The sequence below is a fragment of the Microcebus murinus genome, chromosome 6, assembly GCF_040939455.1.
Source record: "Microcebus murinus isolate Inina chromosome 6, M.murinus_Inina_mat1.0, whole genome shotgun sequence".
Taxonomy (NCBI): Eukaryota; Metazoa; Chordata; class Mammalia; order Primates; family Cheirogaleidae; genus Microcebus; species Microcebus murinus.
In genome coordinates, this window is record NC_134109.1 from 47,076,900 (window position 1) to 47,098,372 (window position 21,473).

The 21,473-nt window shown below is 42.4% G+C and overlaps 1 protein-coding gene across 4 annotated transcripts in view; it reads left to right on the forward strand.

Moving 5' to 3' along the window:
* NIN (ninein) overlaps positions 1–21,473 on the forward strand; it is a 96,753-nt gene that overhangs the window by 22,327 nt on the left and 52,953 nt on the right. For all 4 annotated transcript variants that reach the window (XM_020285812.2, XM_020285819.2, XM_076004038.1 and 1 more), the window contains exons 4-5: positions 8,168–8,337; positions 20,810–20,849. In XM_020285812.2, coding sequence (XP_020141401.2) covers positions 8,168–8,337; positions 20,810–20,849 — 210 coding nt within the window. The remainder of the gene's footprint in view (positions 1–8,167; positions 8,338–20,809; positions 20,850–21,473) is intronic.

Here is a 21,473-nt window from a genome sequence, read left to right on the forward strand (position 1 = left end):
CAGCCTCTGTAGTCTTTAGTCATGTCGTTTGTAAGAGTGGTTGTACCCGAAAATACTTAAAATTCCTTTCGGTTTCAAGATTCAATTGTATGGTTTCCTGATATCTAAATGACATTGTCTATGTCTACAAAAAGAGCTAGCTTTGTGTTTCTGTTAGATTTTACTTAATATAAATTGACACTATAAGGTTCATCTTCCTAAGGACAAATGCCTAGTATATTTCATGCTTTAATATTCTAATAAAAGGCAGTTGTGTATAAATTAAACAGAAACAAAGCTCTGATGGGATTTGAGAGGAGATGAAATTAAGTCATTATTTCCATCATCTTGAGCTCTGCCATTTATAACTTCTCTGAGGCACAGTTTATTTTTAGAATTAGGGGGTATGGACTAGATTATTTTCAGCATCTTGTTAACTCTGATATTTATGATTCTAAGATGTGGAATTTTCCCCCTAAAAAGCAATTAATAATAAGAACAACACAATAAAAAATACTGAAATTCAGATAAGCACAGAAAAATGGGTTTGGGAGTCGGGAGTCCTTTGTAAATTCCAAACTGATTAACATTGCTAGTGGCATAACTCTGTCATATCTATGTGTACAATTTAATTTTTAAATTATTTTTCTGGTATAAGAGAGGGGCAACAACTTAATTATTAGCTATTTATTCAATTTGCCACAGCTTTGAATTATAAGATTTTTTGTAATGGAAATGCTGGCATGGGCTCTATGCTACGTGGCATCAACATGCCAGCTGGATCTGCTCTCCGGAGATTTTGTCCTCATTTGATGCATCTTGCATTAGATTTCTGTCTTATGGTAGATGTTAGCATAATGCAGAAAGCCCCTTCTTTCCTTGATGGAATTCATTGCAAATGTCATTCCTTTGTTTATTGGTGGGGAAAAACTCAGGTTTGCAAAAGCCACTCATTAGAAAAATAGGATCAAGCATTGTTTGGGTATAGGGTATAGATGATTGGTTATTTTGTAACAGACCTTCCTAATTCCAGGAACTGCCCTAATTGTAATTATTTTCCTTGTATTTTGAAAAAGCCATAAATATAATTAACAGATATCTTTTCATTTACTCAGCAAATGTGCATTGAAACAGGTCCCATGGCTCAGCATTGGACTAGATCGTGATTTGCAATGATTGAAGATTTGTTTTTGCAACTATGTTCAGAGGCCTTGGACCAGGTGCTGACGTCTGACTGAGGTCCCTGTTTTTAGGCAATATTATACACAGGTGGCCCAAGAGGCTTATTTTGTTGTCTGTCCTCTCTTTGGTTATGTCAGAACTTAGTCTCTTGGTGTCAATGAGATGCTAAGAGCGAGGATCAGAAGTTTTCTTCAAAAGTTAGAAGCCAAACAAACCACTACCACCACCATTACCACCACCACCAACAACGACGAAGAGGGTGTTAGGAGTGTGTTTATGATGTCATGAGAAATTGGAAACACACCTACCAGTGGTCATGTAAAATGATGGAACCTTTCTGGAATTACATAAGATAATAAGCACCAAGAACTATAATAATGTGCTTTTGGCTAACCAATCGCACTGTCAGATTTTATGCCATGTGAATAATTATGGATATACACAAAGATGTGTATATAGGGTAGTCTTTTGAAATAGTGAAATACACACACAATTGAGCATCATTAATCCACAAATTCAAAGTCCAAAATGCTCCAAAATCTGAAACTTTTTGAGCGCCAACATGATGCACAAAGCAAAAATTTTGGATTTTTGGATTTGGGATGCCCAACTAGTATAGCTCAAATATTCCAAAATCAAAAAAAGAATCAGAAATCTGAAACACTCCTAACCCTAAGCCTTTCATATAAGGGATACTCAACCTATATAAACAAGCAAAATAATTTGACAGTGTATTAGTGGATAAATTAGGCTGTAACTGTCTGATCAAAGACTACACAGCTATTAAACTGTGCTGTACAAGAATACTTATTGTTATGATTTTACTAAGGGTAAAAGAGCGATCTTTAAAAAATATATGTACATCTGCAAGAAATACTCATGTTATTTGAAATCGGTGTATCCCTCTCACATCAGCCCATCCATGCAGGGAAAATAGACTAACAAGGAGAAAATTGGGGCAAGAACAAGGTCAGGATCAGGACAGCTCTAGTTTCAGAAGTGACGAACTGGATAACGTCATTACACATTTGCCACAAATCTTACCTGTTACAACAGTGAGGTGGAGGAGATCTGCTGTGGGGTTGAGGGCTGTTGGATTCGTCCTGACTTTGCTCCAACAGGTGCCCAGTGCTGGGCACCTGCTCCTGGCCGATGGCTTTGGGGCTGCAGGAGCTCCTGGGACAGGAGCTGCTAGGCAGGGACATGGATCTCCTGTTGTTTTCTCTCCCTCCAGATGAGGAAACTAAGTGTACATGAGGTTAAGGATTCCGAACCTGGGTATGAACTGAGGGTCCAGGTCTGGTCTGTTTGATTCCAAAGCCTGGACTCTGTCCATGAAGCCCTCCCCCTAGGAAAGTGTTACTGTCTAGATGAATAGATAATTCTAACTTATAAAATGCTCTTAGAAAAATATGATCATAGTTACTGTTAAGTTGGGAGCTATAGACAGTATGAGTTGCACTAAATGCATAGGAGAAAGGGTTCTGTGAAAATGTGCCAATAAAAGGTCTGATACTCTGTGTTCCCCAAGTGCCATTTTAAAAAAAAGAAATAAGAAAGTTATGCCAAGAAGTTACTTGGAAGAAATGAGTTCATTGTGAATCTCTTCCTTCTTCGCAAAAATGACTCAGGATGCAGGGGTCAGCTGGTTGACTGTCCTATGAAAAGGTTGGGAAATCAACCATATGATCATTATCAACTCAAACTCTCTGTCCTGTTGATTGATCTTCAACTGCAGGGCTTAGGGCTTAGAGAGACCATCTAGTCAGACCAGTCAGCCCTGGGGGTGCCCGCCCACACTCACCCACCATCTTTAGCACCTTTGGTGGGTGCCGACCTTCCCCTCGAAGCCTTGCTCCCAGCCAGCGCTGCTCAAAGCCACCCCATTACCTTTGTGACCAGAAGCCCCTGTGTTCCAGTAAGAGGGATCATTCAGACAGGTGAGAATATGGAGACTGCTCCTAAAATTCTGTCACTGCCTCCAGGGAACACTTGAAAGACCTAATTGAAATCTGCATCTTGCTTTGAGGTTCCAGGGGAGGGGAGGAGTTGGGGAGCAAGGTGCTAATGCCCCCCACCCAGTCAAGCTGCTGCCTTGGAAAGGGCTTTGCACACAGCAGCATGGGGTGCTGAGGGTGAGGGTGTCTGGGAACCAAAAGGAACAGCAGATAATGTCAGAAGGCTTCTGCTGATGTCTGTTTTATGTTGTTCATCCTCTTTTGACCTCTCCTCTCCCTTTCCCTCCTTGGGATATCCTTCTCCCCACTCCTTTCTTTGCTCTACCACCCTGACTTGCCTCTACCCTCCTCCTCCTCTGTCTCCCACTTCATTCTTCCCCTGGCTCTTCACGCCACCCCCATCTGTTTCTCTTGCTCCCCTTCCCCCTCCCTCCATAGGCTGCTAGGTCTCCACCATCCCCTATGCCCTCCCTTGGTCTCAGTCTGCCTCTGTCTGTCTCCATCAGCCTCTGTCTGTATCTCTAGGTCTCTCTCTGTCTTGGTCTTGGCCTCCCCTATGATTCTTTCTCTTCCCTTTTCTTTCATTTGGAGTCAGATGTGGGTTTGCACTTTGATTGCATGATCCCTGTGTAATGGTGCGTTCAGAATAGTCGCGGAGGTGGATGTGCAGCAGGGCTGGGTGGTGCTCATTTGCTGCCTGGCTGCCTTTCCCCAAGAAAGCTGCTTGCAGGGGGGCTTGTCTTGAGGTTTGCACATGCTTCATTTTTGACCACTTTTTAATTTCAAATGGATTTCAGCAATCCTGTGAGCTTGGCAGAAATGTGGTATGAAAGGCCTCCTGCTGGCCTTACCTCTCTGCTGAGGTTCTTTGTATGGGGCGTTGTCTCTGGGAATGATTTCTCAGGCTCACTAAATGGGTCAGGAAGAGAAGTAGAAAGGAAAGTTCTATATTAGCAATTTCAAAATGAGAGTATCTGCACCACAAGGGCAGGCCTTTCTTCCTCATCTTTGAAATAGCCTCAGGTCATCTTGGGGAATAGGGAAGTTTGATTGAAAAGATTATATAATATCCATCTTATCCCTCATCATGTACAACATAATGCTGTGCACATGGCAGGTGTTCAGGAAATGCAGGTTAAATGAATCTGCCTAACACTGGAGGGCATCTTTGAAAATCTCCTTTAACTTCCCATGTATGTGCTGCGAGTGTTACTTCATTCCGGGTTCTAAGGCTTGTGCTTTTGCAAAGAAAGCATTTGATTGAATAAATAGTAGTTAGGCTTTTGAATAACTATTTCAGCTTCCCTTACATCTTCATTGCTTTGCCTTTGGCTGTCCATGCAGTGTTTTAGGAGAGCTGAGAGTTCCAATCTGCGTCACATAGGTGGCTGTGTCAATTTTAGGAGAGAGTGAAAAGTATACTCTGTATTGCTTAATGTGGAGTTGAAGAAGAGGAGGAATGAGGTGGGCAGGTGTTGATTGTTTGCCCCGCTTGACATTGTATTTTAATTTTCTTTTTATTCTATGTGTAAGACCTCTGGCCAAAAGTCATACATGTGCATGGTGTTTCATCCAGATTTGGAAGGTGAACGTTATCACAGCTCTGGAGTTTCTCTTCTTGGGAAAGATGAGATGTGGAGTAAAAAATGCAGCGTCTGAGCATGCAGACTTTGTTAATTTCTAAGGCCAGAAGGGATAGTATTTTCCTCGTGTTTTGAACTCCTCAATCAGACTTTTCACCACCTGCTCTGTAGAGACTGCCACTCACTTCCACATTCCTCCAGCAATCTTTAGGGGATTGAAGCATGATTTCTCTGTTGCCCTCTACTCATAACCAAGCATTTGTTTTCTAAAACCTAGGCCATCTAAACAAGGTCAGGGAGGCATGCCCCAAAGCCACCTTCCTGTGAGTGGTGTATCTCATAATAAGCTCTCTGGGGATGGGGTGCAAGACTCCTCCAGGCACCCTGGGCTTGTCTGCTTTCCTCCAAAGCCCATTTCGCTTATTATGTAGTGATGCCAATAGGAGAAACAGAAAATGGGAAAGAAGGGAAAATGACTCAGATGCTTGATAATCCAGGCAGAATCATAAATACACTTCCAAGGAACTCAGTGACTGAAGGCACAGCAGTCCTTTATACTTGTATCATGGGCATTTCCCAACCCTCCTAGAGCAGTTCCTTGCGCCCGTGTTAAAGGAAGCTATGGGACATCAGCAATTTCATTTCGTGATAAGCCAAATAACCCCTTATTATCTGACATAGATAAAATTGTTCCAGAAGGAAACCCTGAAAATATATAAGTTCCATCTGGATGCGCTTGTAATGGAAATAACCTTTGCCCCAGGGCTGTCCGTTTTGCTTTTCTTAACTTGAGTATGTGAATGCCTTAAAATCCTCACTGTTTAGTGGACTGCTGCCACTGCTGAGTTCTAGAGCCCTGGTGGAGGCTGATAGGAAGAATCAGAGTTTTCAGATGTGTTTCACAGGCGTGGCTGCCGACCAGGAATGTTCTCTGTGGACGTTCTTACTCTTCCCATCTCTCTTCCCCTCTTATTATGTAAGTGCAATGAGCCAGATGCTCCAAGTAGGAGGGGAACGTGAGAATGTGTGTGTAATTCTAAGAGAGAACTATTTTTAAATGATGTGATTAGTCTAATTCTTTCTCAGTCACATGGATGGTTTAGAAAATTCAGTGAAGGAAACCTTAATAACCCATTTTTCCTTTGTGGGTGCTAATATCTTCTTTCTAAAAAGATGATGCAGTTTTAATAGACTTATCTAGAAATTGACTTGGTCACGTATGTATATTCTGGGAAAGATATTAAATTAAAGTTTGCCTATGATTAAGTTAGAGTTTGGTTATTATAATACAATGAGATAAAAAAATTTTAAATGTTCCTGGCAAAGCATAAGTGAATAAACCAACAGGGTCCTGTCGGCTCACAATCTGTTACCTTTCATTGCTTAGAAAAAAAGCCCTGTTGGATGCACTACTGCTTCCTGTGCTACTACATGGGGTAGTTAGTCATAAATAACTAGGGAATCATTTCATCTATAGGTAGGTTTGGGATTAGATCACAGTGGGGTTTGTAAGATGGTTGCTTTCTCCCGCTACTACTTCTCCCCTGCAGACGTGCGGCTGCAGTAGCTCCTTTGCTACTTCCATCCCCAGGACTCGCCGCTGTTCCCACACTGGGAAAATCCCCACATTCCATTTTCTGAGGTTACAAGTTTTCCTTTTAGTTTTTTCTAAACCCATATCGTCACTAAATGGTGTATCTTGTTGTCTGCCACTGAAGTTTAAGAATATGTAATAAATTAAGGATGGTTCTGCATTGCTTCTTATCTGACTAGCATCTGTGGGTGTCAGCTGCCAGCAAGTAGCTCGGGTGTCTGGGCCGCTCCTGAGTACTCACAAGCTGACACACTCTCTCCTGATAAAAGGTACCTTCCAATATGCATGCGATTTTCAGTACAAACTTTGTATGCTTAACCACTTCCCGCAAGAGAATCGCTCGACCTAATAAAATGACTTGGCTGGGACTTTCAAAAAGCTGGATGTAAATATTGCTAGAAATAATATAGCTAGCATAAATACTTCACTCTGAGCTTCGCCGAGCATTTTCGGAATGCTCCTTGGCCACATTTGTGAATATAGTGAAATCTGAGCTTGCGGAGGAAAGGCATGGGGTGGGGAAGATGCTGAGTTGAACAGTGTCACCAGTCCTCCCAGGGACGCTGTAGAGTAGTGGCTAGTCCCTAACATGGTTTCAGTGGTGACAAAGGAAGGGCTTTGCTCCGTTAGTTCTTATCTAATCAGCCACCCTCATTTTGATGATATGTGTACCTATCTCATTTAAACACCTACATGCCTGAGTTCAGACATCTCTTGCTAAGACTTATGTTCAATCAAAACATATATTTTCTACAGAGACAATATGTCTATGTGGACAGTAAGACAAAAGAAATCAAAGCATTGCCAGTCTTTTGTTTTTTAATAGAATATTTTATTCTAATACTGTGTAAGGTGCTAAAAAATCTATATCTGAGTTGACATTTGAATAGAGTGAAGTATTTATTTTATTGCATTAAGCTATCCATTGTAGAAAAAGGTTAGTTTGTAATGGTGGCGGTGGCGGCGGTGGCGGTGGTGGTGGCGGTGGCGGTGGCGGTGGCGGTGGCGGTGGCGGTGGTGGTGGTGGTGGTGGTGGTGGTAGTGAAGGTGAAGGTGGCAGTGGTGAAGGTGAAGGTGGTGAATGTTGAACCTGAGACCTTTTATGTCAAAATGCTGAAGTCCTTCTTTAAGGTCAAGAGATGACTCTCCCCTCATGCACATTCCTCTTTATTTTGTATAACACCAATGCTCATGAAGAGAAAAAACATAATACACCATTTCTCTTACTGTGGTTTTGCATTTGCTATTTTATTCCACAGCTCTTAATTTTATAATGAGGTCTTGATGCCAGGTTTCATAGAAGTGACTAGCTGTCATTGATTAGAATCTACTGTGTCAGCTTCTTTGTTCTGTCATCCTGCTTGTCTGATAGATCAGAAAGTGGAACGGTTAACAAAGGAGTCATTAAGGTAAGGGAAGGTGTTTCAGACTAATTGGTGTGGAGGCTAACTTTTCGGTGCCGATATGGTGTCCATTTTCTTACCTTTTTCCAAAACTTCCTCCAAGGTGTCTCTTTGTTAGTATGGTCTCCCCACTCCCTCTTGCCCCCCGACCCCTGCAAAACACCAGGACCCCTGACCCTTTCCTGATCTTAATTCTGAGCTGTTAAGTTAAATCCTTTCTGCCATCATCGGATCTCTCTCTCCCAGCAGAGGCAGATGCATTCTCAGGGTGCTGTAAGCCGTTCCGAATTAGAAGTCGTGCTCCCTATGTGACCTGGTGGTTCGTACACACCCCCGGCTCCCCCGGCTGGCAAACAGCGGTGGTTTATTTTGGGGCTGGTATAAGAGCCTGTGTCTGAGGGCCGTGAGCGCCAGCCCAGGGCTGAGATTCTCATGTAATGTGGCCTCACCTCTTGTCTCCTCGCCCAGACTGCTCACTAGAAGCTCAGCCCAAATATGTTAGAGGTGGGAAGCGTTACGGACGGAGGTCCTTGCCCGAGTTTCAAGAATCGGTGGAGGAGTTTGCAGAGGTGACAGTGATCGAGCCACTGGATGAAGAAGCGCGGCCTCCACACATCCCAGCCAGCGAGCGCGCCGAGGTAAGAAGCTGGGCGGGGACAGTCATCTGGATCCCGAGCGCGAGTGCCGGAGTCAGGACTGACGGGGTCCGTGGCATGACGTGGCTTTTCTCAGTTACCGGCTCTTGCTAATCGTATTACTTGCCTTATGGACATATGCGGCCAATCTTTGCATTGTTTTAATGTTTTCACCTCTGTTTCAGCTTTTGTAGAGCTGACCTTTCTGTGCATGCTTCATATGCACACATTTAGAATTCAAGTAATTTTATATGATCAGGGGTCTGCTACCTGTAGCTCTTCTTGGGAATATATCTCTCCTCCATGGCACTGTCGTGTTTAGTTATTTACAAAGCTCACCAACCCATCCCCCATCCCAAACTGTAAAACAGCATCCGTGGTAGGTAGGAAATGAAAGCAATGCGTCTAGGCATTTTGAGAGCCTGCATCTTATCTTTTGTGGTAAGGCAGCTCAAATACTTGGCTCTTGCCTCAAGACACACTGAGCAGGGGCGCTTGCACAGTGCTCAGCAGCTGCCACAGTTCTTCTTACTGGTTCTGTTGCACCCAGGCATGTCTTGCTCTCCAGCGTTCGGAGATTCGCCTGCCTCCCTCATCTCCCTCCTTTTCATTGTGCATGTTGCCATAATCTACCAATAAAGCAGGAGCATTAACATTTTCTTTATTCTTTATGCGGCTCATTTACCAGCATCCCCTTTATAGAACATGATTGAAAATGCCATGCTGAGCAAGCTCTAAATATTTCTTGCAAATCCTAGCTCAGACTGGGGCTGCAGATAGTTCAGATACTAATATAAACTGGAAAGAAGACAAAGCAATTCAACTTTCTGAAAGTGGTCTGTAGATTGTAGGTTGATTTGGGTGTGCGTGTGTATGTGCACATATGTGTTCATTGCTGTCTAACGTCTATGTTCAGCTTACTACAATCTACAGGAAGCTTACTCCTAATAATGTCCTCTGCATTCAGACATCAGGCATCCTCAACTTTCTAGAATACCCACAAACTGAAAGGTAACTAGAAAGAGCTCACTTGTGGAGCAGAAATGCAACTGGCAATAAGTAGTGAAATTGACAAGAACACATGACAGGTCTGTGCAGAAGAAGTCTTCATCATTGCTTTAAAACAAGTGACACTTGTCCTCACACCAGAAGTGAAGGAGCAGTAGCAGAAATGTTATTGAGAAGAGAAAGAGGAAAAATAACTATAAGAGAGGAAAACCACAAAGGCAGTGTAAGAGTATGTGGGTTAAGAAGTGATGGCCGAAAACAGAAAAAGCCATGAAAAGAGAGAAGGAAAACACTGCCTAGAACATCACAGTATACCAGGAGGCTGGTCATTCTGGGCCAGAGGCTACTTCCCATCCTAGGTACAGTTTCAGTGGTCCCTCCTCTTTCTTGGGTCCCTTTGAGAATTTAGATAGGGACCTTTCCCCAGTAAAACACATATACTCATATGCACAAAAATTTTATATATATTTCAGGAAGGCAATTAATTTGCATACTTCAGTTAGTACAGTGTTCATAATATTTATCTTGATGTCAGTAAGGATATCATTTTATTACATAAAGTCTGTTTTATTAACCCTGAGTAGTATGGAATGTATTTGAGACACTTCTCTGTGAAAAAAAATGGTTAAAATGTCTCAACACTTTAGAGGATAAGTTGTTATTTGGAAAACACTTTAACATCTAATATCTCATTTCTCTAACTATTTTCAGTCCCAAAGGTATTATTATTTGGTGCTAAGAAATTAAATGATTATTTTTTTGACGTGATAGTTTCTAGTCCCCACCTAGGAATACTCAGAAAGTTCTTAGGCAGGGCTGACTTGTTACAGACACTGTATTTTCTTATATCCTTGGTATATCTTAATCTGCTGATGTCCAGTAAAGTTTACTGTTTAAAAAGTGAGACTTTGGTTTCATGTATAAATAAAGATAAGAACTGAGGCCTGGGCCCAGGCACAATCTTACAGCCTGTGTCTCAGTGAAAGGAATATATTGGGAGAATCATTTCACCCTTGGTGTGCTACCACTTCCCTTAGCTCCTCCAGAAACCCCTTAGAAGTGACCTCTTCATGGGCAATATATGTAACCTTAACACTGTACCCCCATAATATGCTAAAATAGAAAAAGAAAAATAAAAAGAAGTGACCTCTTGATGCCATGTGTGGAAGCCGCAGTGCGCCCGCCCTGCCTCGGCACAACTGCGAGGGGAGGTCGCGCCTCTGGCCTTCTGTCCTCAGCAAGGGCTCCTACTGACCGGCTTTGATGTTGCTGTATTTACATCAGAACAAGGCCTACAGGAGACCCAGGTGACACCCTTTTACCCTGCCTTTTTTTTTAATTGCCAAAAGTGGACTGAAACCAAAGGTCATCCAACTGCTTTTTTGCCTAAAAATGAAGTGTTTTGTAAGCTGAATTGGGCCCGTCAGTTCTCAAATCATTTCTATCTTTTCAAAAAATTTGATAGCTTCACATGTGACGTTTTTAATGTTCCTGGTGACCGTTAAAAGGGCAAAGCCCAGCTTTGTGCAGCAGCACGGTTGAGGATCATACTTGCTGCCTTCCCTGGTGCGTGTGCAGTGGTCTCGCGGTATGGTTTCCTCAGCGTGCCAGTCTCCTTACATACCACTGTGTCAAGGTGGCAGTCCCGCCTCCTGGCCAGTTTCCGAATTCACCTCGGCAGTTGAGGTCTACTCTGTTGGCCAGTGGCAGCATGGGCTTGCTCCGAACCCCCTGTCCCTTCTGCAGAAGCTGTCTAGGCCTCCTAGGAGACCCAGGGAATCTCCCCTCTTCTGGGGTGGCCTCCAGATGGGGAGGGGAGGGATGAAAATTTCTCAATGACCTGTGGGGTTTATTTACTCTTACAAGGAGTTCTGAATCTGTGAGGAGTTCTTTATTAGATTGTTGCCTTGCTTTTTCTCTGTTTTGGTTGCCTGAGGCTCTTTAGTCTCCTTTTGTTGGGTGTGTTAAGAATGTATTCCTAGGGTTCATACTTTATCTTGGTGCCACCAGGCCATGCGGAAGGAGGGTGTGGGGCTGGGCCTCCCCTGACGTGAATACCGAGTAAGGAGTAGTCTGGTGGGAAGCTGGAGGTGGGCCTTCTTAGTTCCAAGTCTGTGTTTCCTTTGCCTCCTGAATCCTGGCTTTGAGGAAGGTGAGATTCTTGGCTTGCCTTGGCCTCCTGCTCTCAGACATGCCTGATTTTTCCTAAAGCGACTTTAGAGTTTTTTAATGAAGACAATAAAAGGGTCTGAACCTGTCATTATAAATTAAACAAAGGGGAAGTCTGTTGCTACCCAGCAGGAGACTAATTTTAGCTCTAGGTTGAAACAAAGAATAATTTTATTTTTCTGAGGACTGTGGAGGGGGCTGGGCAGTGGAAAGGAATAGTATCACAAGGACCTATAAAAGCTGTCCAGGGGGCAGGGAGTGCTCACTTCCTTCTAGGAATTTATCCTATGAGGGGATAAGTGGGCAAAAAGTCATCTGAAAATATAATAATTTCTCCCCTCTTTCCTTTAGGGTTATTCAATAGTAGGGGAGGCTGCTACGGGTCAACAGGAATTCAGTCCCAGGCTGGGTTAGAGGTTCACATGATTTTTTTCTGCATCCTTATTTAGAAGCCTTTCTCCCATAAGCATAACCAAAATTATAGGTAATTCTCAGTGACTTCTAAGAGTAATTCTCTGTAGTCTGTCCATAACTCCACCCTCTCTCTCCCACTCAAGAAAGCATCTAGAAATGCAGGCGAGTGAGGGTGAGGCCTTTATAGAGATTGCTTTGAAGCAACTACATTTATATTTAATGTAAGTCTTCTGTGAAGCTTCAGGCTTCATTGGGTACAAGTGACTGGGAGCAGGTGACTACTTATGGTGCACCGCTGTGACGTGCTGCCACGGGCAAGGACGGCCCACCTTGTGCGTATGAGGCAGCAAATGTCCCACCACCTTGGCCTCGTCCCCTGAATAGGATGTATGAAGATGCACCTTGTTATGAAGTGTTTTTGCTCATGTTTGACTTTTATTTCCGTGCATATATATTAAAACCCCAACATAAATTATAAACATTTTAATAGTGTTTATCCCATTCCTGCCTCCCCACCCCCATGCTTTTGTCAGGCAATTTGATTCTTTCCTGCTGGAACAGAAAATATCTAACCTAGTATTAAGCATGTCTCCCCCACTAACTTTAGTTTACAAGGCAATAAAGCCGTTCTGTAGGGAAGGACTACTGGGATCTTGCTAAATTTTCAGCACTGAAGTGCGTATTTCAGAATTTCACTCGGAAACCCTGAAGCAGAATGTTTTAATTCACAAGTGACAGGTGGGTCCCACCATCGGGCTGCAGTGTGTATCCAACTTCCAATTTAGTGTGTTTGTCTGGCAAATGGATCCCTTGGGAGTCTGAATTCTCATCTCGGGTGGTATTGAAAGGAAAGTAGTGAGTTTTCTTTTTCCATGGGCTTATTTTCACCCAAGTCAATTCAGATGGACATTCTATTCCGGATTACTCCAGACTCACAAAGGGCACTTTCTTGATTCCTGCCTAAGGTGTGATTAGTGAGAAGGTTTTGGTTGTCACTGTTTTTGCTTTACTTCTTTAAGAAACAGCAGTGAGACTTTAGATTCAGAAGAGTAAAATTTTCTCCTTTTTTACATGAATAGCTCCTGAACTGACCTTGAATGTCATGCTCATGTTTCTTCCAAGGGTAGGTGCAAGAGGAAAAAAACAAAGCTAAGCTAATTCTCAATTCTATTCTCTGTTACTCAGACCTGGTAGGAAAGGCTGTGCAATGAATCCAATTGGGGCAGGGCCACTTTGCCTTCTGCCCTGGTTGAAAACAGGGCACACCTTGTTAACTGTTTTCCCCCACAGGGAATAAATTGGGTCTAGTAAGATTCTTATCAACAGCAAGGGGTTTTAAACAATTATTTCTTCAACTGTAGACAATAGTAGTGTAAGCCAAAACCACTGGCTTGCACGTTGCAGTTTAAATTAGAACCGGAGAGAATAGTTAAAGCTGATTGCTGCATTAGAAGCAAATCCAGTCCTTGTGTTGGGACCATGGATGTAGGAGGTTAGAGAGGTAGTGTGGTTTTTTAAAAGCTTAAAAAAAAAAAAAAAAGAAAGAAACTGATTTTACTACCCTACATAAAACCAAACTTCTTCAAGAAGTGTGAAACTGGCTTATCTTTTCCCTTATGTTCATTTCCATATATGCATAACTTTGCAGTAAAACTTGATGAATTATTCATTTACATTGTGCAGAGTCAACATTTAATTCTGGAGTAAACTTCTTAATAACAGAGAGAAGTTCTGCTCAGATCTTTTGTATTTGAAACGTAGCTATTTTCACTACTGCCTTGTGACACTTTTTGTCTCAGTCTTTGACACAGCAAGCGGTTTCATGACTGATGCCGTCTATTCCCAGCAAATATGATGTCATCAGGATAGAGTTTTTATTAATGAAATTCCAGTCTTCTCCTTTATATTTCTTAAGTCTTATCAGATCATGTGGCTATTCCCAGAGATGAAACACTCATTCGAGATGCAATTGTAGATCACTTGAAAGTGATGTAAAGGAGCCCCTTCAAAGCTGATAGATAAGATGTCCCTTGCTCTAACATGTACTTTCAGGCTTCGGTGACCTGGTAAGTCTTCCTGACTTAATCCCAGAGGGAATTCCCTTGGAGTCCAGCCCCCAGCCCACCACCTTCCAGATCAACAATTTCTGATATTTATTTTCTAACTAGAAAACTAAAACAGACAACAAATCAAAAATTAACAAGGTAATTTTAATGATGATGGGACCATTTTCCAGCTATATACCATTAAATATCTTCCACATAGAAAAGTATTATTTAGTACCCATTGAGCAACTCTGAGGAACAGGAGAGGTTTTTTTTTTTTTTAATCCCTTTCCTTTAAAGACCTTAAAATCCAGTGAACCAAACCAGTCCCTAATGTCGGTAGGAAAAGCGACTTAAGGATGGAACTCTTAAATTCAGCATTTCCTCACCCTGGCAGTATTGAAGGCTTTTTGGCAATGTAGCAGGACTCATCTCAATGTATGTGCATTAAAAAATCATGTATTAATAATTCCTGTTTTCCCCAGCACTTACTTGTAGCATTTAATTGCTTTTAAAGATAAAGGCACTGATTTGCATTCTAGTGGTGACAGCTCTGGGCTGAGTAGCTTGTCCCTGAGTTAAGAATGGAGAGATTGGGAGCAGGGCTGTGTCAGTGCCTTTGCCTTCAAGGGTGGCATAGTGGAAAATGAACCACAGTCCCGGGAAGTGTGTATCCCTGCAGAAACAATAGCCAGCCCTGCTGGGCTCACTTAGCTTCCAATACCCAGCTCAGAACCTGGACTTTATAAATATTTAGGACCATGCATAAAATATGCCATGGATGATGTATTTTTAAAAGCTTAACAAGTTTTTGTCATAGCATTCTCCTTAAACTGATTTCTGTTTTTCTTTAGAGACTTCCTGTGCTTAGCTAAGTGTGGTGCTCTTTTAAATGGACACTACAGCTCAGTTTGTTTGGGGAGCTGTTATTCCAGTAAATTTCCTTCCTCTTCTCTCTGGCTTTGCGAGGCTTTCTCCTTTCAAAAAAGAAAAAAAAAAATCTACTTCAGGCTCTGAGGCTGCTGAGATCAGCTCAGCAACCTCTGCTGGGAAAGAATAGCCCCGTGTGTGCCCCCATAATCGTTTTAATTAGCCGTACATTCTGCGGGCACAAAGGTCTGGGCTGGAGCAGATGGCTGGTGGGGGTGGCGGCTGGGCTATTGTGGGCAGGGGCCGCGCCGGGTCCGCAGGCTGCAGATGCTGGCTCGGCCCTGGGGCTGGAAGCCGGGGATCCGAGAGGCTCAGGCCATCTGCTCTGCAGTCCAGCAAAGCAGGTGTCCCTCCAAAGAAAGCATTCCTGAAATTGGTGCGGCTGACGGTGTGGGGTGCTCAGCTGTAGGACAACCCAAGAGCCAGCCACAATGGTCGGATGACATTGAGATGCATGACCCACAGGGCGGGTGCGGGGCTCCCTTTGTCTGTCTGGGGCGGGTGGGGACTGCCTTCTGTAGAAGCAACCTCTGCCCCTCTCCCCTGTCTGTTCTCGATGGGGCTGTTGGCCAGGACACTTGGCACGGGCCATCCCCCGCCAGCTGTGACTGCCCAGGGGACACTGCCTGCAGGGGGAGGGACTGCAGGGGAAGCCCTGATCCTAAGCTGAATCAAAAGTTGACTGCTTCATCATAATCACCATGCTGAAAGCTGTCATTTTTCATTTTTCACCAGCTATATGAAGATATAATTGACAAATAAAAGTTGTATATGTTTATATGTCACGGTACATTTTGATGTATGTATTGTGAGATGATTAAATCAAGCTAATTAACATACCAAAGCTGTATTTTTAAAGAGTCTCTCTTCTGGGTTTGTTCTTTTGTTTTTTTCCCCAGCATGAATTTCCAAGTCACTGGGTTTGTTCTTACCTGTCTGCTGTTTCTTCTACCATTGTCCTAGTTTTGAACATCCAAGTAGTAAGAATAGTAATTGTAATATTTATTTACTTAACAAATACTTAGCACTTAGCAGGCACTATCCTAAGTGCTTTACAAATACGAATCACACCCTCAAAGGTAGGTGGTATTATTCACTTACCCATGAGGAAACCGAGGTACACAGAGGTTAAGTGTCCTGCCCAGGGGTCACGCTGCCAGTGAGCGGTGGAGCTGAAATTGAACTCAAGGACTCTGGCTGTGGAGTCCAGACCCCTAACTACTTCATTGTTCTGGCTGAAACAATAGCAACAGCTAAGGTTTCCTAAGTGCCAAGCATATGCCTCCATGTCCCATTAGGTGGGTAGGAGTGTCATCCCCACTTTGCAGATAAAGTGAGGCACTGAGGGGTCACAGAACATGGTAGAGCCAAACCTAACCCAGACAGTCTGCCTGCCACACCCTGTGCTTACCCCTCTGCAACTGTGCCTCCTGAGTTAGGGGGGCTGAAGTTCCACAGGATGGTTTTTATAGGTATTAATATCCATTCTTTCTCCAGTGAGAGGCTACATACATTTCAAGGGAAGAAATTAAAAATCCTTTCTCATGAATTTAGTATTGTGAACACATCCCAGCAGTCGTCTCTCCCTTGCTCCCCTACTTTCCCAAAGATTTTCATGATTCCGTCCCTTCCAGTGCTCATGGCAGATCTGGTCTGAGGCCGCCTGCCAGGCTGCCACTGGGTAAGCCCTCTGCAATGACAGGACCCTCTTCCAGAAAGATGGCTCCTTTCATTGGTGGTGGTCCAGTAGCTGAATGATCTAATCCCCCCAACCTTCTAACCTGCCTTCCCCTCCTTCTCCCTGCTTTTTAATTAGAACTGCTGGCTCCAGGCAGTGAGAATGAAAATAAATGAGCTGTGAATGAATTGAATCTTCCCCCACCCACCTCTCGAAATTGCAATTTAATAACAAATGTTCAGCCTTCATGTGCTTACCTCCCTCTTACTAAAGGAACAGACCCTTGGTGGAGAGGAGGAAGAAGCATAGCCTATATCCTATCTGGGTGGTAAACTCCATCTCCAATGGACTGAAAATGTAACCATTAGCATAAGCTGGCTTCTCCTTTCAGCAGGGCGGTCCAGCTGGGTCTGTGTTTCTTACAAAGGTCATGGGAGGAATGCTTGGGAAACCAGTACCATGCTTAAGTTATCCCTTACCCTGCCCCCCCCCACTTGCCTTAAGATTTGTGTGAAATCACTTAAGGTGCAGGTACAGGTGCTGCCCGGGGGTTAGGAGGCTGTGCCCGACCTGACGCTGTCGTGTTGGACTGTCTCAGGAAGGCGGGTCTCAGACACGTGTCCCTGATCTTGCCAGACTCCGCCAAGTCAGCAGGCATTGGCATCAGGAACATTCACTCACCTGAGCAGCACCAGGTCTTCCCACCCAACTGTCTCCAGCTGTCACGGTGCAGGAGGATGGTGCTGACATCGCAGAGAGGTACTTACCAAAGTACCTTTATCCCCACACCAGTCATAGGAAATTAATTTAGTGAGAATTTGAGGGCAGGTGGGCAAAGGAAATAGTGAAAATCGTACCTATTTGTATTGCATAAACAACATGTATAACAGGAAAGGAAATAAAATTGTCTCTCGTAGTCCACCAACCAAAATGCATCTATTTTTATTATCTCTATTTCCTTCCAGTCTGTGTCTAATCGTACAAATATTTTTGCCATGGTAATCAGAGTAGAGAGAATATTTGTGTTGTGGTCTCTCATTTAATGTTTCATGAGATGTTTTTCCATGTTCCTACATGGTTTTTGACTACATTATGATGTACCATTCATTATATTTTATGCCCCATTGTCGAATATTTAAATTGTTATCAATACTTTGTTACAAAAAGTGCTACAATACACATATTTATACATATGGTGTTTTTGTTCGATTTTATGGCATTTGGATATCAAGTGAAATTATTGGGTCAAAGAGTATGAACATTTTTTATTGCTTTTGATACATAAAGCCATTTTCCTTACTAAAAGAATAATATTCATTTACATTTGTTACCGGTAATATATAAACAGGCCTGTTTTAAATCATAACCTTGATGAGAGTAGGAGTCATATCTTAAATACTTTGCTAATTTAATAGGAAAAAATGACTCTTTGGTTTTACTTTATACTTCCTTGATTGCTGTTGAGAGGAACCTTCCCCCATATTTGTTTAATTATGTTGCCTCTTATGTGAATTGTCTGTGTTCTTGGCTTATGTGCTGGAGACTTGGCATCTTTCTTACAAATTTATATGCATACTGGATACCTCCCCAGGCCTACTCAAATGAACCCTTTAAGTTTAAACGTAGTAATAAAAAAATTGTGCAAATATAAATTTAATATATATTACATAAACACATGTCCAATAAAAATAACAAAATTTAATAGAATTTATAATGCGCCAGGCACAATTCTAAGCACTTTATCACAACTCTAAGAAATATGCACAACTTTATTTCCATTTTATAGGTGGAGAACCTGAGGCAAAAGAGGTCAAGAAACTTGGCAAAGGCCAACCTGGCAGGGAAGGCAGGATTCAGTGCACGTACTCTGGCTCCCAAGTCTGTGTGGGAGCCTCCACACTCCATCTCTTATTAATTAGTAGTAAAAATTCAGGAAAGAAGGCAGCAGGGAAGTACTGTCCTAGAGAATGAACCAGCAACATGCCCTTAGTCCCATAGACTCGTGAAAGGTTGGAAACAGTGTATCTCTGTATCTTGGTTCTCTGAACCATTGCTCACAATTTTAAAATAAATGGAGAAGTAAGTGAGCAAATGTAAGAAACTTTTATGTAACAATATATTCACCTTGTTGCTTTAGTAATTATCAAGGATTTTTTTGGAAGGTATGTGTTTGTGTTGCATTTTTACAACTGTCTGCCCAGCTGGGCTGTCTTCATGGTTTGGGTCCAGTGATAACATACTCTCCCGCCGTTTCTCCCATCAGTTTCTGCTATTAAAAATCATTCCTTGTGATTTGGTAGCATTTATTTTGACCAATGGTTCTTAAACCATAAAACCCTATTTTATGTGTTGTAGATGTTCTTAATAGATTTAATTCTAGGATGTTTCCAACTTATGCTAAATAATGAATTTTCACAATTTTGGATGCCAAAGTAGCATGAGCATTTAAATCATCTGCTCTGATAGAGAAATAAATGTGGAGGGCCAGACAGACAAGATGTTTTTATTAGTGAGACTTTATTGATTTAATCTTTCTTATACAATACCAGTGAAATTCTGGCCAGAAATGATAATGTAACAAAATTTATGGAGGGCTGTGTATTCTACCACTTCTTCCTGACCCACCGTGCCTCATACATCTACTAGTTGCAAGATCCGTCTTTATGTAGAAACGTGGGCTTGAATGATCTGATGAAATTGTCAGAAACAAATAAGCAAAAATCACACTGTGTCCTAATTCAGTTTTCATTAATACCATGTTTATTAGTGACTTTCAGTTGTAATCTGAATGAATTATAGTGAACCTACACATTTTATGTTATGGCCTTTTGGTGCCTTCTATATGCTAAAATAATCCACTTCAGCATTGTCAGTTTGGGCTTTCAGTTTAGTGTGGCCAAATAAGGTGAACTCTCTGAATTGGTGCTATCTTCAGTATCTTTCTAAGTAAAATGTGGAGCTGGGAAATTGTGGTAGATGGTTATTCCTCGTTTAAGAGGAAAGAACTACCACAAGTGGGTGTGGAGAATAAAGTAGATGAGATTAGGTTGCCTAAAAGAAGACTTCAGCTCATATAACTAGATATTAACTAGTCTCGTATAGTTCAGACATCTCAGAGAATGGGCTGGATTTTTATCAAAGGCAGCTTCATTCATAAAATTGGTTCTTTGCTAAGACGGCAGCCCTGTTTTGAAAGGGGGATTCACCTTTTCTCAATGTGGTTTCCCTCAGTGGTTGTAGGACCTCCCAGTAGCAGTGACGGGGCAGCCCGCTGGAGAGGCCAAAGCCACTGTGGACCTACTTGCTGTCACTGGCTGGGAGCTGACCTGTACCATGCTTGGCCAGTGGAGCAAGGACTGGATTTTTGGTCCTGACTTGTGCCCTTGGCTGGGCACTTTTGCCCACAACTGTATGTTGTGATTTTGGAGAAGACCCAGTAGGAATGTAGCATGATAAGGGGACAAAATGGTCCAATTCAGATAAATTTCACTACTTTTAATGTAATTTGCTGGTAATGTATGTTTTATTTAACTCGTGCTTCTAGCCCACTTGTTTTGGGTTGCATCTCTCTCCTCAGTGTACCACAAACATACCAGGATCATTCTTGCCTCTTTGCTTCAGCAAATTATAACTGCTTTCTTTTTTTCACTTGGCTCTCTGCAGTGTATCCTTCAGTTTAGATATTGCTTCTTCCAAGAAGTATATGCTGATCTACCATGTCTGAAGCATCCCATTTAGGTACTCACATACCATCCTGAACTTCCTTATCATAGCACTGAAAACACTGCCTTGTTGTGCTTCCTGATTATTTGTCTGCACGTCTTCATTAGCATATAAACTTCTCGAATTAGGAAACATGCATAGTACCTAGCTCAAACAAATTGATAAATGCATGCATAATCCTTGTTGGTTGAAGGATTCTGAATATTTGCTTTGGCTTGGTTTAATCGGTTGTGATGGGTTTTGCTGTTGAATATGTGACTCTGCAAATGAGAAAGACAAACCCTTGAAGTACTGTGGAAGGCTGTGTGGTATTTCTTAGGAGTCTCTTCTCTTGATTGGGGGTTAACTGAAGAGAAACCATTTGAATAAAACACGAGAGGGTCCTGAAATCTTGTGACTCTCTCAAATGATGATTTCCAAGGCCACGAGTGATCTGGTCTAGGAAAAGCTAGGATAGTTCTTTATGAATAAGTTCTAAAGCACGCTGATCTTCTCTTACCTTCTCTAGCACTGGAAGACCCAACACAGTGAGGAGTATGAAGCGGAAGGTAAGAGCTGAGTGTGTCTCAGGACCTGCCAGGAAGGGAAGGGGTTGCATTCAGAGGCCTGTCTTCACACCCCAGCTGCCTGCATTTCTGATGTTGGAGGCCAGCTGGGAACTAACTTTAAGAACAGCAGCATCAAAAAATTCATTCCCAGTTGATAGATAGCTCTTAAAGTCCTAGGATTTAACATCATGGAGGAAATGACAATTAAGATGCGTAATTATGAGCTAATTACTCTCTTATCCAGACTTTCAAATTTATTTGCAAACAGTCCTAAGCTAAATAGTGACCTATTATTAATGAAATGCATCCCTTGACAAGTTTCAAATGTATTTAAGAAGCATCAGAACATGTTGATCCTCTGGCCACCAGATGGCGCTGTGGATCAGCTGACATAACCTCAGTCCCGTTCACAGCCTGCTTGGGATCAACTGTACTTAGGCGTAATTATAGTACAATGCGTTCTTAGGTCTCCAGCCTGAAAGACACAGCAGTAATAAGCTTAATTTCTGTCAGTAAATAGTACGAGTAGCACTGAAACTCCTTTCAACCCTCCAAGGTTCTTCCAGGCACACAAATTTGTGCCAGGAATTATTTCATGGTTAAGTGATGACTTTATAGACTCTC